Genomic DNA, 19,016 nt, shown 5'->3' with positions numbered 1-19,016 from the left:
GTACACATTTATACTGTGTTTATATATACATGTATACAGTACGAACCATTTTAAACCTAATACATAATTCTGTTAATACATAAAAACTTGTTAATTTTATGCTAACATAAACTATATAAAGTAATTGTTCATGTTTTTAAGTATGAAATTTGGATCTGTATACCTTTAATGAAAAATTTGACGTTGTATATGGGAGACGGTTCTAACGGAAGTCATCTTAAAAAAGATGCAGCTTCCCCAAAAGGAAGGCCTACAGCAGTGTGGGTATAGATTGATGGTGTAGATTATAAACATGTACATAAAAATACATAGGCTAAATAATGAAAAGGATAGAACACAGAAATAAAGGCTTTGAACGCCACTGGAGAGCATAATTTGCAATTGGTTAATATTGTGACCAAATCCTCACTCAGTCCCCATGCTTACAAGGCGACGTAAATAAAAATACTAGGTGAGTAGTCCACGTATTTATACAGTGTTAAACCTTTTAGATAACTTTTGTTGTAGCATTTATTTCCAGGTATGATATTTACTGTAGTGTTGTGAGAATGCTTAAAAGCTTTTAAAAAATATGTTTTATGTTGAATTTTTTAGATGAATATGCCTGTAGCAGTCCTTCCTCTGCAAAGTGTATACCAAAGTCATGGTTGTGTGATGGTGAACCAGACTGTAACGGTATCCAGGGACAACAAGACGAGGCAAACTGCAGTGAGTATGAATGAGTTTTGTGATTTTAAAAATGTTATCCATAATCTTTTGTCATTTTACCGGGCTGTGCAGTTTTATGACCCGGAGCGTCATTTTAACGGGCAGTGCAATTTTTTTTGACCCGGTTTTGTCATTTTAACGGGCAGTGCAGTTTTATGACCGGGATGGTCATTTTAACGGGCAGTGCAGTTTTATGACCCGGAAGGTCATTTTAACGGACAGTGCAGTTTTATGACCCGGAGCATGATTAACATGGACAATGCAGCGTTATTTACATGAACATTGCAGTTTTATATGGCCCAGGGCGTAATTTACATGCCGTTGGGCAATAGTCTTGTATGGTCCAAAGCGTCTTTTATGCGAGCAATGCATTTTTAAATGGCCGGAGCGTCAGTCACATAGGCAGATGCTTTTACAAAACCTTGATATCATGTTTTAGACAATGTAATGTAATCTTTGATAGATATTTCTGGATTTTAATGTAAGGAGTTTAAAAATTCACATGCTATTTTGCATTTATTGTGTATCACACATATAAAGTGTTATAATGTGTGTTCTTGTATGTTTTTTACGAAAGCAGTGTCAAAGTCCAATCACAGAAATTATTTCTAAAAGCAAATAGGTTTTGCACCAATGAAATTGACATTATATAGCCTTAACAAATATTTGTAGCAAGTTTCAAGAATATGTCATGCGGCTATAAACAGTTCCGTTGCTCCAACAACAAGTGTATTCCTGTGTCATGGGTTTGTGATGGGTCTGACGATTGTGGTGATCTGAGTGACGAAAAGTACAATCTTCCTTGTGGTATGTCCTTTTCTATGTTTCATTTTGCGAGTGCAGTTTTAATAAAATCCCACTTTATGTAATGTTTTCTATAATGAATAACTACAGTATGCTTAGTTCTATGACCTTTAGTGACTCTGGATATTGTCTGTTGGTAGTAAATTACCCATAATGTTTTAGGGTCTGCAGGTCAAAGGTAAAGGTAACAGTATCCCCGAGTCGCGGCCCGCAGCAATAATCATTTGCCTAAGACCAGCTGATAACTGCTATTGGTTTTAGGATCATTAAGTCAAGTTTTACATTGACTGAGACTGAAAATAACATTTATTTGACACATACAGGGCATAATTGTGTTTTGCAAACACATGACTGTTTGTTTTTTACAACTTCATAGCATGAATTAGTGAAAAACGAACGAGTTTCAAGACATTGTATATACCCAAGTTGTTATATTATACATTTAAAAATAGGCACCTAACTTACTGTCTTATACGTAGCTCATCGGCAGGGCTCGGATTTAATTGTATGATGTCTACACCTTTTGTGTATATTATTTCACAAGATTATCAGGTAAAGGCGCTCAAAATGAGCAAATGTTATCTCATGTCGATAAACAACTATTATCACAAAAATCACACGGATTGTGTAACAACAACAACAACAACAAAGAAAAACAGTTTGATAATGAATTGAAAGCATCGAAAGCAACTTTCGGCGATATATGACCATTTTATGTCGATTCGCCGTAAAACCCAACTCACTCACTCGAACGCAACTAAGCGGACTTGGAAGAGGCTTTCCACGAGAGATAATGTAATATACATCATTCGTCATGTCCCTTACATCAGTTTAAGCGGAATTCTATTGTACTGGACTTGGTGAAAAATAACTTGAGAAAATTGCAATGCGAAGTCACAGAACGTGGCGACATTTTACGACCGCCTAAATACAGATTTATCTCCTAATTAATTTGTTCGTCCATAGCAAATGAACATGATTACATGCCCAGTTGTTGGCAGTTTATACTTTATTTTAGCTGTATTTATATTTGTTATAATCTTCTGTCTGAAAAAAATAATGCTTAAAGTGGCATTTAGGTCACTATTTATAATAATTAACCATTTTTGTTTTAGATTCGTACACAGCTACATGCAAAAAGGATTCCTTTTCTTGTGAAGCAAACCGCAGACTTGGGCGCTATCCCTGTATATCCGCCAAACAGGTATAGTAGGCATTTCTGTACATCTGAAAATTTGTTCAGGGCCACTGTTTTATCTGATTATACATTGAATAAAAATAATATAAAATGAAATTTTATTATATCATACCAAGTTAGTTAGAATTATTATAATCCGGCAAACAGGTTTATACGCTGACGAGATATGAAAACGCAACAAACATATCCCTGAATATATTTTTACTACTAAAAGCATCACCTTGAAATGTTCAACACAAACACATCTCGATACTCTTTTTCCCATTGAGTTAATTTTACAGTCTGTTGTGCTGATTAAATTTGAACACAGTGGGTATAGAGTATCGAGATGTGTATGTATTGAACATTTCAAAGAGATGTTTTTTGTAGAAAAAAATATATTAATTTAGGCATATGTTTGTTGCGTTTTCATATCTCGTCAGTGTATTTATGGAATATTACGTATACCTATGGATTAATACCTCATATAGCTTGGCATTGTCATTTTACATGTTTATCTAGCAAACAATGTGTATTCATGTCATAATATCTTATTTAGTTGATATTGACGTCCAGCAAGCATGTATTCGTCCATTGGCTTATATTTTGTTAGCTGTCATAGACGTTCAGCAAGCAGGTGTATAGATGCATTGGCTAATATTTCAGTAGCTGATACTGACGTCCAGCAAGGAGGTATTAGGTATATACGCATGGGCATATATTTCTTTAGCTGATATTGATGTCCAGCAAACAGGTATATATGCATGAACATATATTTCGTCAGCTGATATTGACGTCCAGCAAGCAGGTATATATGCATGGACATATATTTCGTCAGCTGATGTTGACGTATGCATGGACATGTATTTCGTTAGCTGATGTTGATGTTCAGCAAGCAGGTATATATGCATGGACATATATTTCGTCAGCTGATGTTGACGTATGCATGGACATATAATTCGTTAGCTGATGTTGACGTTTAGCAATCAGGTATATATGCATGGACATGTATTTCGTTAGCTGATGTTGATGTCCAGCAAGCAGGTATTTATGCATGGACATATATTTCGTTAGCTGATGTTGACGTCCAGCAAACAGGTATATATGCATGGACATATATTTCGTTAGCTGATGTTGACGTTCAGCAAGCAGGTATATATGCATGGACATATATCTCGTTAGCTGATATTGAAAATTTCATTTTATATCCCAGGTTTACATGTTTATTCGTGAATTATTTTTGTTCGGTTTCTTGTCACTTCGACACAGTTAAAGTTCACAGTCATATGTCGACTTCCCAGAACACAGGTACTTTTTCTCAATGAACAAGTTATCGCTTTGCGATTATTTACCTTCTCGTTCTAAAGAATTACGTGGCCACACGTTGACAAAATGCACACAATTGTATCATCAGAATATGTGAAGCAAATACTGTAACAAATTCACAATTTATTTCTCCCAAGGTATGTGATGGAACAGCGGATTGTTCGGATGGCGAGGATGAGAGAGATTGCTCACGCCCAGCATGCAATCCCGACATTCCCGAGTTCCAGTGCAGTTCCGGGGAGTGTATACCTGACAGGTTTCGCTGTGACCACGTACACGATTGTCCGGATGGTTCTGACGAAGGAGAAAAATGCGGTACGGATGAATTCACAATCATATTCAGCCAATAGAACACTCGGCTGAAACACTATTTTAATTGTGCTACAACAGCTTGTTTTGCTATTAAGTTCTAGTAGTGAGGTAGCCAAAGAAATGTACATTAAGTCATCTTTAATTCGAAAGATAACATAGCGATAGTTTCTTTTATAGTCCTCTTGAGACTTGGTGTCAGCGATGTATTTTTTGAAAAAAAAAACGCGTTTGATTAAAAGTTTTAGCTCAAAATTGTCTGGATAGTTTTATTATAGAAAAATCATGCATAATGATCGCTTAGCTTCAATTTTTGGTTATAAGCAACAATTTTGAACACAATAAACAACCGACAACTGGATATCTCTAAATGTTAGCTTAACAAATTTCACCATGCTAAAACTATTGAAATACGATTGTATAAATCAAGATCATAGCAATTGTTCTTTGGTCTGCTCCACTGAATAGAATTTCGATTATATTATAGTAAGAAATTTGTCAAACACATGATGCTGTCAAACATGTTTATGAGACAATTTGCGTCTATATATTACCCGTGCATGTAAAGGGAACGAGTTTATGCACGATAACAAAGCATTTTGTCTGTGATAAAGAGGACGATTTATTTTTGACTATAGATTATCGTACATGCAAAGGAGACGAGTTTATGTGTGATAAGATCCCAAAGCATTTTGTCTGTGATAAAGAGGACGATTTATTTTTTGTCTATGGATTACCGCACATGCAAAGGAGACGAGTTTATGTGTGATAACAAGATATGTTTTCTAAAGCATTTTGACTGTGATAAATAGGACGATTTATAAGATTACCGTACATGCAAAGGAGACGTGTTTATGTACGATAACAAGATTTCTTTCTCTATAGATTACCGTACATGCAAAGGAGACGAGTTTATGTGTGATAACAAGATATGTATTCCAAAGCATTTTGTCTGTGATAAAGAGGACGATTGTCTGGACTTCTCAGATGAGAAAAAATCAATGTGCTGTAAGTTATATTTTACGCTGCTTTTGTACAGCAACTTATATATTCTATTTAGTGTGAAGTTGGCCGCCCCAACCCGCGTTTAAACATGTTAACCTTTGTCATGCTGGCCAGGACTGAGATCATGATCAGCCGTCTGATCAAGATCTAGTATCTTTTTGGTAAACACTTCTTTTTAACAGTTAATTAGGATGTTAAACAGAAAAAAAACAGGAAAAGTAAAGCGAATATATATAATATATCAATAAGATAGAATATGGAAGACACGCTGAGTATACTCTATTATATAGTGTGACCGACGTTTACGCAATGTTGTAATTTACATTGTAATAATTTTGTCAAACATCTCGTGTTTCATTGTTTGATACCTTTATGTATATATCTAACTATATTTTTGTTAATCTAATGTACAACGCCAGTGAATATACTCTTGTAAAATTAGATGTTTAATCAAATAAAGCAGTTTCAGTTTCGGAATGGTCTTGTCCTTGCGTCCAATCCCGGGGTTCCACACACTGATGACCAATATTTAAAACAGACATTGCAATCAAACTTTTACCAGATGATCATTATAGTAGAGCTACCGGCGCCGCGGAGCGGCGCCGACAGCGTCGCATTACGGTTACACTTATGAACAAGAAAAAGAATAGAGAGAACTAACTGTGTATACTATCGAGTTGAAAATTCGTGGTACTTTTTTGGAATCGGTGTTGTTCGGACTTTTTCATGTGCTCTATGCACATAGTAATTAATCAGTAAAGACGTCAGTAGACGCTTACTGTTTACGGTTGATAAAAGTGTCTCGCTTACTGCTTTGAATATTGAATAAGAAGTGTAAATGCGCGTTTGATAATAAAAATTTAGAGCTAAATACATTTTGTACGAAGAAAAAAGAAATAAAATACAATATTTTCATTTTGAAACGACTTTCCTCACGTTGCCATGACCAAACTTTATCATAATTATATACTTATGTTTGTCATTATGACGTCATAACTCCACATTGGTGTAGTGGTTAGCGAGTTCTCGTTGAAAACCAGAGGTCATGAGTTCGAATCTCACCGAGACAAAAAAAATTTTTCAATTCCTTTTTTTATTTCAGTTTTTTTTCTATTATTATGAGTTTTGAAAATATTGTATAACTAAAGTCATTCATGTGAAATTTAACAAGTGTTTAGTTTTGATGTCAGGCTCCAGTGTAGTGCTTGTGCAGTAGTCAGTAGACATAACTTTAAAAACAAAAACAGCTTTAGAATCAAAATATACAGGCATTGAACTGTGAAAAGCAAATAATGATCTTCTCCCCGTTCGCATATATTTCATCCATTAGCGTTAAAAACAAGTTTAGTTTCAATTTTATTCAAACAAATGTTAAGTCCCACTTATGTGGGCAGCATTAACACTGACCAGAGTTTACCTAAAAAACAAAAACTATTGGCGATCAATGATCAATAAACATCAAAAAGGTTCATACTACCGCCCCTGTTTTATAGTGCCAAAAGATTAACCATAAAAAGCCATAGAAATGTTTACTTAGAAGTTTAGTAAATAAACAGGGTTTTTTAAGAATTTCGGCATACTCTGTTTTTCTCAGGTAAAATTCTGATCATTAACTTTTAAAAATTGCTAGTATTTGGGTTTAAAACAAGCTCTGTACAGTCATGTAAATGATTGTAATTTTCCCATACCAGGCGTCTATTATAGCAGTATTTTTGACTGAAAGGAAGACACAATCATTCTTCCTTTCAGAAAGAACCAAAATTTGACAATAATGACATTTAAAAGAATTACAATAGTCATTTCCAGGAGTACATAAATTGTAATTTCAACTAACTTTGGAATTGAAACATTAACTTTTTACATTAAGTCCTTATTGCCAAACATTTACATTCTTTATCTTGGTGCAGATTTTAATTTATATCAAACTTTCATTAAATTATATACAGAATATCTTACGAATATTTCACATGTCAAGAATTAAATTTGATGCAGTCTAAAACATGCATTTAGAAAAATCATATTTTCGGATCTTATAATTTTAATAGATCTAATAGAACATAAACTTCCTAAACGAATCCTTAGTTCCAGACAATTCCAACACCACTCCTTCAATTTCAAAGGGGCACTGTGATTTTTCAGGGAGCTCTGCCTTTTAGGTAGCACCTAATTTCATATTATATTTATATCGATGTGCCCTAGAAGGAATTTTAGCTATGCTTTAACTTGTAAAATACGCGTATTTAAGTGTATACATTTTAAATATCATGTAGCAAAGAAAGCTGCCAAATGCGACGAGGGCAAGTTCCAGTGCCATAACGGTACATGTATCAGCCAATCAGCTGTTTGCGATGAGAAAAACGACTGCGGTGATTGGTCAGATGAGAAACTTTGTGGTAAGACTGTATTAATTGGTTTTAAGTTGAGAATGAAGTTTTAGTTTTATAACTTACTGCAGTCGTTGAGATTGGACTGACGGTAAATATTTTGTCATTTACTTTTAGGGAATTTAAACCGCATATATATTTCGTACAAAATTTTGTTAAAATCTTGTTTAACATCTGCTTTATTCTGCATGGCTCGTTTTCAAATTAATTCTATTTAAAGATATGCAACTCCTTCAGTACTATATACAGACACTAAAAGTTGTTTCCTGGACACTGCTGTTGCAGTTCAAAATATACCTGTTCTTAAGATTTTGAAATAAATCGTATGAAATGTCTACACGTAATTTCCAGCTTTAATGGTGGAGGAAGACCCCAGGTGACCCTCCGTGCATTATTTCATCACGAGCGGGCACCTGGGTAGAACCACCGACCTTCCGTAAGCCAGCTGGATGGCTTCCTCACATGAAGAATTCAACGCCCCGAGTGAGGTTCGAACCCACATCGATGAGGGGCAAGTGATTTGAAGTCAGCGACATTAACCACTCGGCCACGAAGGCCCCCACGTGAGAAGTTTATTCGCATAGATGTTAAACATAGTTTTAATATTGGATATTGCGTAAATCTTCAATTAAATTTCAATTATTTGCAGGTATAAATGAATGTCTTTCGAACACGTCAGTATGTTCCCAGAAATGCGTTGATCTGAAATCCGGATATGCATGTCAGTGCAATAATGGATATAAACTCCTGGATGATAAAATATCATGCACGGGTATATCATGTTTACTATATCCAAGTCTTAAATCGAAGTCAACAGTTTTTTTTAACCAATGTTGAATATAATATTTTCAGATCGTTGTAAATTTATGATATGATTTAATATAATATGATAGAAGAAAGTAAAGTAAGTAAATAGTTTAATAGTTTTACATGTGTATATCGTATATATACAGTAATACACGTATACCCGGCCCAACGGGCCTATAAGTCACCAAAATTTCACAGTTTTCATTAACACGTGAACCTAAAATATTTACAAAAATGGATATATTGTAATATGAGCCGTGTCATGGGAAAACCAACATAGTGGCTTTGCGACCAGCATGGATCCAGACCAGCCTGCGCATCCGCGCAGTCTGGTCAGGATCCATCCTGTTCGCTAATGGTTTCTCTAATTCCAACAGGCTTTGAAAGCGAACAGCAGAGATCCTGACCAGACTGCGCAGATGCGCAGGCTGGTCTGGATCAATGCTGGTCGCAAACCCACTATGTTGGTTTTCTCATGGCACGGCTCATATATGTAAGGTGCAGTATAGGCAGATTGAAACATTTCACTTTTGACGCCAAGAAGAATCTATACATAACGTAATTTGGCATTCATAGTGGCAGTAACTCCAGTTATGATGACAGACAGCTTCGTTTAACACTTATACATGTATAATTAAAAAAAGAACAATTGTTTTGCAGATATAAATGAGTGTCTGGCGATTCCTGGAGTTTGCAGCCAAGTTTGTATAAACACTCAGGGAAGCTATACGTGTAAATGTAATAAGGGTTACAAGAAACGCATAGATGGGAAGACATGCAAACGAATCGATAGTAAGTTTCAGTTGTACTCTTTTTCTAGAATTTAGACGTGTTCCTGTGAATACATGTAATTGTCTTTACTTGAAGCTCTAGTTATTTGCTTGATTTAGAAATAGGCACAACTCTGTGCAAAGGCATTAATACAATGGAAATCATGTAAAAATTGGCTTGTAATTGTTATTAACCTTTAGCCTTTTGTGATTCTGCCTTTGCGACCAGTGCAGACCAAGAACAGCCTGCACATCCACGCAGGCTTATCAAGGTCTGCATTGTTCGCTATTCAGTCAGTAAATTTTCAGTAAAACATCTCTTTAAATAATAAATGGTACTGCCCAAACTGAATGATGGACCACTCTATTTTAGAAGTTTAGTAGGGTAAAAGTTAATTGGAAACTATTCAAATAGGAAGAATATTAGTATTGTAGATGTTAATGATAATATATTCATATTGTTATTCTCTAACATGTATTCACATTGGCAAATTGTTGTAATGTTACTTGGCAGGGTATCATTTCACGTGTCTAGGTCGTGATATTCCAATGTGTCAGCAAAGTCTGTCATTGTGCTCACTTCTATAATTAGACACCGTGGTTTATATACTGAACAAATGTTGAAAAAGACATTAAATCTAAACATACATACAAATGCGATATCGTGAACGGACAGGTTGTCATTTGGAACGTTGCAATTATAGTGTGCATATTGTCGACACATAATGCAAACGTGTTTGCGATCTTTTTTTTGTACATATTAAAAATTCATATTGTAAAAATATTTTCTAACTAATGTAGAATAAAAAGTTGAACATACAAATATTCGAAAATCTTCTCATCAGAAAATGTTGCAGAACTATATGTACCACCCATTTGTATATATACAAATATCAAACTTTGTTCATAAACAGATATCACAAAGTTTTATTTTATATATGCGCATTTACAAACATTACAAAAATAGTTGCCATTTTTGTGCTTGCGCAAATATTGAATAAGTCAGTTTTGCCTTTTATACGAACAGTGCTAAAACTTATACCACACAGCCACTGCAAAAGTTACATGACATCCTTATATTCATAAATTTTGAAATCAACGGAAGATTAAAGAAAAACTCTTCTCCAAAATACATGCCTGATAAAATTGAAATGTCATATTGAAAAAGTCCATTAGAAGATATATAGGAGGGCTTAGACTCCTACAATGAAACCAAAGGCAAGCATCAATAGCTGAACATGCTTAATTTTGCCCCCCTTCGAAGAAGGAGGGGTATAGTGTTTTGCAGATGTCGGTCGGTCGGTCGGTCTGTATGTAGACCAATCCGTTTCCGGACGATAACTCAAGAACGCTTAGGCCTAGGATCATGAAAGTTGATAGGAAGGTTGGTCATTACCTGCAGGTGACCCCTATTGATTTTGAGATCTGTATGTCAAAGGTCAAGGTCACAATGACCCTGAAAAATTAAACGATTTCCGGATGATAACTGAAGAACGCTTGAGCCTAGGATCGTGAAAGTTGATAGAGAGGTTGATCATGACCACCAGGTGACCCCTATTGATTTAGAGGTCAGTAGGTCAAGGTCACAGTGACCAGGAACAGTAAAACGGTTTCTGGGCGATAACTCAAGAACGCTTGGGCCTAGGATTAGGAAAATTGATACGGAGATTGGTCATGACCAGCAGATGACCCATATTGATTTTGAGGTCATTATGTCAAAGTTCAAGGTCACATTGGCAGGAACAGTAAACTGGTTTCCAGACGATAACTTGAGAACGCTTAGGCCAAGGGTCATGAAAGATGACAGAGAGATTCATTTTGACCAGCAGATGATCCCTTTTGTTTCTGAGGTCAGTAGTTCAAAGGTCAAGGTTACAGTAACCAGGAACATTTAAACCGTTTCCAGATAATAACTTGAGAACGATTGGGCCTATGATCATGAAACTTGATAGGGAGGTTGATCATGACCTGTAAATGACTCATATTTATTTTGAGGTCAGTAGGCTAAAGGTCAAGGTCACATTGAACCGGAACAGTTAAACCCTTTCCGGACAATACCATAAGAACGCTTGGGCCTAAGATCACTAAACTTAATTTGGGGGTTGATCATGACCAGCAGATGACCCCTATTGATTTTGAGGTCAATTGGTCAAAGGTCAATGTCACATTGAACCAGAACAATAGAACTTTTGTTTACAGTGAGCAAATAATTTCTGTTTCTTGTGCAATTACTGAATGCATCAATGCAAGGGGGACACATTTCGTGTTCGACGAGCTCTTGTTTATCATGAACTACGTAACGTGTTTTATTTTCAGATATAACACCGTGGTTGATATTTACAAACCGTTACTACATTCGAGAAATTACCACCGACGGCAAAAGCTACCAGAAAATAGCGGATGATTTCGGGAACGCTGTTGCTATGGACATATTATACGACGAGAACATGTTGTATTTCACCGACGTGACGGCGAAACAGATAAAGAGAATGACAATCAATGGGTCAGTAACGGAGACAGTAATCGACCATGGAATTAAGTCTCCAGAAGGGCTTGCGATTGATTGGGTGGGAAGGTAAATATTTGCTGCATTAAAACACATGAAATTCAATTATATTTCTTAGCATAGCAAATATATGTAAGACTGAAAGTTTAAATATGTTATCTGCTAGTACTACTTCCGGTCCTCTTTGAGGAGGAGGTTCCATAGAGTTCCACTTTAGCCGGTAGAAGGGATCGTTAGAGGTGTTACATTGTTTTACTGCCTTTCACGAACAAACTTAATCAAACCGAGAATTTTTATCTTGCCTGTTGGCATTCTTTCTGTCATTTAGTAAGTAAAAAATATTAACAAAATTTCTCGTGAGGCTTACCTTAATTTTAATTCATCTGCGTCATAGAGGGATGTGGGAACGGTAAATGATACAATTGTAAATGTGTATACTTAAAAGGGTTATCATTATTGGTTTATAACTAATATATTAGGTATAAATTTATTCGAGATATGTTTGCTTTATTCCTTGTACTTAAAGTTATGTCATTTGAAGAAATTCTATACAAATGTTAATTTAATACGTATAATTATTGTGTAAATCATATTTCTTGTATAAATGCGGATACTTTATGATTAAATACGAACTGTCAAAATCCGCACTGCACTAAGTAGAAATCTAATTTGATAATTTGCCTGAACTACTTTCATTTATATTCATACCCCAGTAAATAAATTATTCTTCCTTTCAGAAGCACTTGTAGCCATATTTAGAATATTAAAAAATACAATGAAGGTATACTGTAGGCCCTAGGGTCATTATAACAGTAGCTTGATCTGGGATGTATTGAGCTGTTGTGGATTTTAAAAGACCAGACCATACTTGACCTTTGCGCCTTTCGTGTGATCTTGACCTGTAATAATTTTTGTACTTTTTTTTATAATCTTTGCAGGAAGCTGTACTGGATCGATGCGAAAAGAGTGGCAATGTATGTATCAGAGCTGAATGGAACCAGTGTGAAAACTTTATTGAAGAAAACTATTCTGCGACGTCCACGTGCACTGGTTCTCAATCCATTTACCGGGTATTTACTGAATATTGTTATATATTCACACAAATGATGCATCAAAAATAATACCACTCTAGTTTTACAGGTGTTAAGAATTCTTAATTTCAAATGTACTTTCTTCGTTACTGTCAGATTGTTCTTCAAATCTATGCTAATTGGAAGAGATATATCTGAATTGTAATGACTATCCCCATTGGTTAACAGCGTTTTATTTGTTACAGCTATGCCTATTGGTCAGACTGGTCAAAAGAATCCTACATTGGTTCTATGGGTCTAGACGGGTCGGACCCAAAGATTGTTATTAAACGAAAACTCGGCTGGCCCAACGCGCTTACAATGGACTATGAGACCAACGGATTGTGGTGGGCGGACGCACATTTAGACTGGATCGAGTAAGTTTACACTTTCCTTTTAACCAATAAATTGTTTTTTTATCGTATTTGCAAATATAAATAATGGATGTCTTTGAATTTATATTTGAACACACTGGTTTCTTGGTTTGTTTTCAGCTATATATTATTTACTTTACCTAAGCATGTTTTTGCCGGATTATTGTATTTTCAAACCGGTACATTGTTCGGATGTCGTTAATATTGTACCTTTCAAAGAAATCCTATTTTGTTCCAAGTATTTCATCTTTACGTTATATATTTCCATGATTTGTATTACACTTCAGTACCACTTATCAGTTAACATTGATGCAATAAGCTATATGCCTAACTAAAGTAAAGGAACCAGCGTGGGAGCCATCTGGTCTAGTCGCGTAATGGCTGCCATGTATTTGGTAGCTCTTTAAAATATGTCAGTTTTATATAGCATATACAGGGAAAACTATTTGCCTGTTTGTGACCTATATAATATTTAAAGTAATAGATCCGTAATGACAGTCGGCAATTTGCTTTTGATGACTTAATATTTGTCTGTGCGCATGCCCAACAGGAAGCTATCGTGAGGATTTACGAAAAAGTTTACGACAAACTAAATGTGTTTTTATATTTATTATTCTGCAAAAAAAAAAACATTAACCTGTGTCTGATCTGATGCTTAATGGTTTAATAATACGGAAATAATGAATAAATTACCGCAGAAACGCTACAGAACATTATTGAATGTCATTGCCGTCGATGTATAGGTTTGTATGCGTTACTGTTTAAACAAATGACCGAAGTATCATTGTCTGACTCCACTGCTGTCTACTAAAATCTCTTTTATCTAAGATATGCAAACGTAGATGGAACCAACAGACATATGGTTCGACGTAATGTACCCCACCCATTTGCGATAGCAGTGTTCGAAGACTGGGTATACTGGACGGACTGGAATCACCTTACTATAGAGAAATGCAATAAATTCACCGGCGGAAATCACACAACCCTTCTGAATACAACGCATAGACCGATGGATATACACGTTTTTCATCCTCTGAAACAGAAGCTAGGTAAATTGTACCTTATGTTAGCTGAAAATAATATTTTTGGTTATAAATGATAAGCGGAAGCCATGAGATAGCATAAACACTAATGTTATTTAAGAAATGTATCCTTGGTCTATTTACACACTTATCTACGCAGTATGTTTTTAGGTCAGACAATTCAGAAACATCTGTTCATTAAAATAAATTGACCGTTGACTAAATTAAGCTATGATATTATAAATTAGGTGTACACGAAACCGATAATAAATCAGAACAATATCCAGATAATATTCTATGCTGATGGTATTTGTCGTTTAGGCTTTATGATATGTTTCCAATTTCTCTATACTGGAATATTTATTCATCGCAGTAATGTAATTTCGAATTTCTCAGGAAAGAATCCATGTGGCAAACAAAATGGCGGCTGCAGTCATTTGTGTCTTCTGCAACCAGGTGGCACTAACTTTACTTGCGCATGCCCAGACCAGTTTGAACTGGATAAGGACATGCACACGTGCAAAGCGAACTGTTCTATCACTCAGATAAGATGTGGGGCTATCAATGACAGGTAATTCACAAATGATTTCACAACTGTTAAATTTGTTTTATTTTTATTAGAGTGCCATACAATTCACTTACATCACGTTCCATTTGTGTTTGACGGTTTCCAGACAGTTAGTATTCTTGATTTATTTAGGACCCGTCGACAAAGCCACAAAAGAACAAGGAAATGGGTCATATCTTTACTAACTTGCAAGTTTACTATGGATACATACAATTGAAACACTTCCTTAGATGATAGTCATAAATTATCGTATTCACTGAAAAAGCGGTTTTTTACGCTTCAGCAGCTAGTATCGTCTTACCTTCTAAAGAAGGAATTGTGTCATTGTGTCATTTTGAGGCTGGCAAAAAGTTATGCCACTTTTCTGAAAAGCTTTTAGGTTATTGAAAGCAGTTGTACCAGTTTTCTTATTGATTGCGAGCTATGAAGCCAAAGGCAACCTTAAGCAAATTTAATTTCATTTGTCTATTAGCCATTTGTATTTAGTAAAACCAGTTTAAGTGCTACATATCATAAACACACGTTATATGTTAAGGTTTCAGTCATTAATTTCATACCACTGTATTCGCATGGCATTACTGTATTGTATGTTTAATGATTTTTTTCAGGTGTATACCTAGAATATGGAAATGTGACGGGTCACGTGATTGCAAAGATGGTGCAGATGAACCGGATACATGTCGTAAATATGATTTAACGATACTTTATTATACCGCATGTTTTGGAATAACGGACGTATAAAGTCATTACGCGTGTTTCTGTTCGTCTGTATGGCCGTCCGTCTGCTGCACCATAACTTGACCATTTAAGGTATTGATGTTGCGATACAGCACGAACCGGGTTGATAGGTCAAAGGTCAAGCTGAGCTGTCACATGTCCTATAAAGGGGTACATTAAGAACCTATCAAAGTATTGACTTCAGTCTAGGCATATAGGTAGGTATGCAGAGCCCATGAACTGAGTATGTAGGTCAAGGTCAAGGTCACAGATTGATTTATAATGTCAAAAATAACCGTCATATTTTGTGTCCTGAGCACAACTTAAAACCTATTAAGGCATTGACTTATAACTAGGAATATATTTGGTTAGTGTTGAGTCGAGTGCATCATCAATCTACACTATTCCCATACCTATACCCCTACTTTAACCTTCCGCCCCCACGACTCCTACCAAATTAGTGTGCGTTACTACTCTGTAAAATACACAAATACCCCAAAATATTTTGTAAAATTTACTTCCTCCTCCTCTGACCTAAGACATCAAGCCCCAATTTCACGAAAAACTTAAGTAATTACTTAGTTAAGTCTGTTATTTTAAAATCGTGATCTTTTTCTATAGCTAGATTATACTATGGTTAGAGGTATTAATTTTGTCTGCAGTGCTTGTTTCTGTCACGCTAATATGACGTAAGTATTTGCTATTTCTCTACTTCGTTTTCTGCAAAATTCAGAATTGTTGTGTTTTGATCTATGAAATTGACATATACGGTTCTGATATAAGATATAAAAAGTCAGCATTGAAGACGAATAAAGGGCAAAAACAAGCATTTGAAACAAGAGCTCGTCGAACACGAAATGCCCCCCTTCATGCATTCAGTAATTGCACAAGGAACAGAAATTATATGCTCACTGTAAACAAAAGTTCTACCATTCTGGTTTAATCTGACCTTGACCTTAAACCTATTAACCTAACAACTAACAGTGATCTTGGTACCATCCACTGAGCCATTTTTGAATGTTCCAAATTTCAAGACTAGCTCAAGGCCAAAATCGATGTCAAATTTCATTTCGGTACAAAACAATGTGTATGTGGTCCAAATTTGAAAGCTGTGGCTTGAGAAATGTGAAAGCAGGTCACTAGATCAATTTCAAGGTCAAAGTTCATTTCGGTAGACAGAACTATGCATGTGATTCAAATCTGAAGGTTGTAGCTTGAGAAATGTGAAAGTAGGTAATAGGTAAAAATCAATGTCAAATTTCAATTCAGAACACAAAAATATGCATGCGGTCCAAATTTGAAGCCTGTTGCTTCAGAAATGTGAAAGTAGGTCACTATGTCAACCTCAAGATCAAAGTTCATTTCGGTACATAAAACTATGCGTGTGGTTCAAATTTGAAGGCTGTAGCTTGAGAAATGTGAAAGTAGGTCACTATGTCAGCCTCAAGATCAAAGTTCATTTCGGTACACAAAACTATGTCTGTGGTTCAAATTTGAAGGCTGTAGCTTGAGAAATGTGAAAGTAGGTCACTAGGTCAAAATCAAGGTCAAATTTATATTGGAACAAAAAACTATGCATGTGGTCCAAATTTGAAGCCTTTACCTTCAAAAATGTGAAAGTAGGTCACTAGGTCAAGATCAAGGTCAACTCATGTCAAGGTTCATCTTGCCACTCAAAACTATACATGTGGTCCAAATCTGAATGATGTAAGTTATGGATATGAAGGTTCTAAGTTTTTCCCTATATAAGTCTATATGAACCATATGACCCCTGGGGCGGGGCCATATTTGACCCTAGAGGGATAATTTGAACAAACTTGGTAGAGAACCACTAAATGATGCTACATCACAAAATATCAAAGCCATAGCCTTTTTGGTTTGGACAAGAAGATTTTTAAAGTTTTTCCCTATATAAGTCTATGTAAACCATGTGACCCCCAGGGCGGAGCCATATTTGACCCTAGGGGAATAATTTGAACAATCTTAGTAGAGGACCACTAGATGATGTCATATACAAAATATCAAAGCCCTAGGCCCTGTGGTTTTGGACAAGAGTTTTTTTCAAAGTTATTTCCAATATAAGTCTATATAAACCATGTGACACCCGGGGCGGGGCCATATTTGACCCCAGGGAAATAATCTGAACAATCTTGGTAGAGGACCACTAGATTTTGCTACATACCAAATATCAAAGCTCTAGGCCCTATGGTTTTGGATAAGAAGATCAGAAACCGTTTTAACTGTTCCTGGCCAATGTGACCTTGACCTTTGACCTAATGACCTCAAAATCAATAGGGGTCATCTACTGCTCATGGCCAACCTAACTATCAATCTTTCTGACACTAGGCCCAAGCGTTCTAGAGTTATTGCCTGGAAACCATTTTACTGTTCCTGGTCACTGTGACCTTGACCTTTGAACATACTGACCTCAAAATCAATATTGGTCCTGACCAACCTTCCTATCAACTTTCGTGACCCTTGGCCTAAGCGTTCTTGAGTTATCATCCGGAAACCGTTTTACTGTTCAGGGTCACTGTGACCTTGACCTTTAACATACTGACCTCAAAATCAATAGGGGTCATCTGCTGGTCATTACCAACCTCACTATTAACTTTCATGATCCTAGGCCCAAGCGTTCTTGAGTAATCATCCGGAAACCGATTTACTATTCTGGGTCACTGTGACCTTGACCTTTGACATATAGACCTCAAAATCAATGGGGGTCATTTGTTGGTGATGTCCAACCTCCCTATCAACTTTCATGATGCTAGGCCCAAGCGTTCTTGAGTTATCATCCGGAAACGAATTGGTCTACATTCCGACCGACCGACCGACATCTGCAAAACAATATATACCCCTCCTTCTTCGAAGGGGTGCATAATAACAGACTGAGCTAAGAAATTACTTAAGTTTGTCTGCGAAATTCGGGCCAAGCGTATTGCTCTAGGTTGTGGAGCTCTGGTTTGTTTTCAAATTGCATGTTTGAGAACAGATCAATCCTAAGGATCAAGCCAAAAAAAGAGTTTGTAAAAATTTGAAAGGTCGAAAACCCATATTTATGGTGGGTTTTTTTTTTTTGATAATTTAGCAGAACATCTCTTCTGGTTTTAAATGCATTCATCGTAACTTTCTTTATTTTTCCATGAATAGTGTTGCTCATTTTGACATACAGTGATCTTTCTTTTGCAGCTGCCACCACGTGCTCGCCGGGGCAGTTCCGGTGTCGTAATAACAAATGTGTTTATGGGTTTCAAACATGTGATTTGATAGACCAGTGTGGAGATGGTTCGGACGAAGAGGGTTGTGAAGAACACGAGTGTGAGTCGTGGCAGTTCCAATGTGAAAATCACAAATGTATCCCTAAAGGTATGTCTGCCATTGGTCAAATTCATCGTCTGATAAGAATCGGCTATTATAAGCAGACGACTTTGTAACATAGGACTATGTAAGCAGAGGATAAAGTTTTTAA

At 36.0% G+C, this 19,016-nt stretch overlaps 1 protein-coding gene across 1 annotated transcript in view; it reads left to right on the top strand.

Moving 5' to 3' along the window:
- The window catches only part of LOC123539405 (low-density lipoprotein receptor-related protein 2-like), a 187,296-nt gene that overhangs the window by 129,127 nt on the left and 39,153 nt on the right, over nt 1–19,016 (top strand). The window contains exons 57-71 of the mRNA XM_053529882.1: nt 595–708; nt 1,381–1,515; nt 2,628–2,716; nt 4,153–4,330; nt 5,210–5,332; nt 7,600–7,722; nt 8,363–8,485; nt 9,181–9,312; nt 11,607–11,865; nt 12,735–12,866; nt 13,073–13,243; nt 14,069–14,289; nt 14,659–14,833; nt 15,439–15,512; nt 18,737–18,913. Coding sequence (XP_053385857.1) covers nt 595–708; nt 1,381–1,515; nt 2,628–2,716; nt 4,153–4,330; nt 5,210–5,332; nt 7,600–7,722; nt 8,363–8,485; nt 9,181–9,312; nt 11,607–11,865; nt 12,735–12,866; nt 13,073–13,243; nt 14,069–14,289; nt 14,659–14,833; nt 15,439–15,512; nt 18,737–18,913 — 2,226 coding nt within the window. The remainder of the gene's footprint in view (nt 1–594; nt 709–1,380; nt 1,516–2,627; nt 2,717–4,152; nt 4,331–5,209; nt 5,333–7,599; nt 7,723–8,362; nt 8,486–9,180; nt 9,313–11,606; nt 11,866–12,734; nt 12,867–13,072; nt 13,244–14,068; nt 14,290–14,658; nt 14,834–15,438; nt 15,513–18,736; nt 18,914–19,016) is intronic.

Source organism: Mercenaria mercenaria, chromosome 18 (assembly GCF_021730395.1).
Source record: "Mercenaria mercenaria strain notata chromosome 18, MADL_Memer_1, whole genome shotgun sequence".
Classification (NCBI taxonomy): Eukaryota; Metazoa; Mollusca; class Bivalvia; order Venerida; family Veneridae; genus Mercenaria; species Mercenaria mercenaria.
The sequence above is the reverse complement of the archived record's forward strand: the minus strand, read 5'-3'. Positions and strand labels throughout refer to the sequence as shown.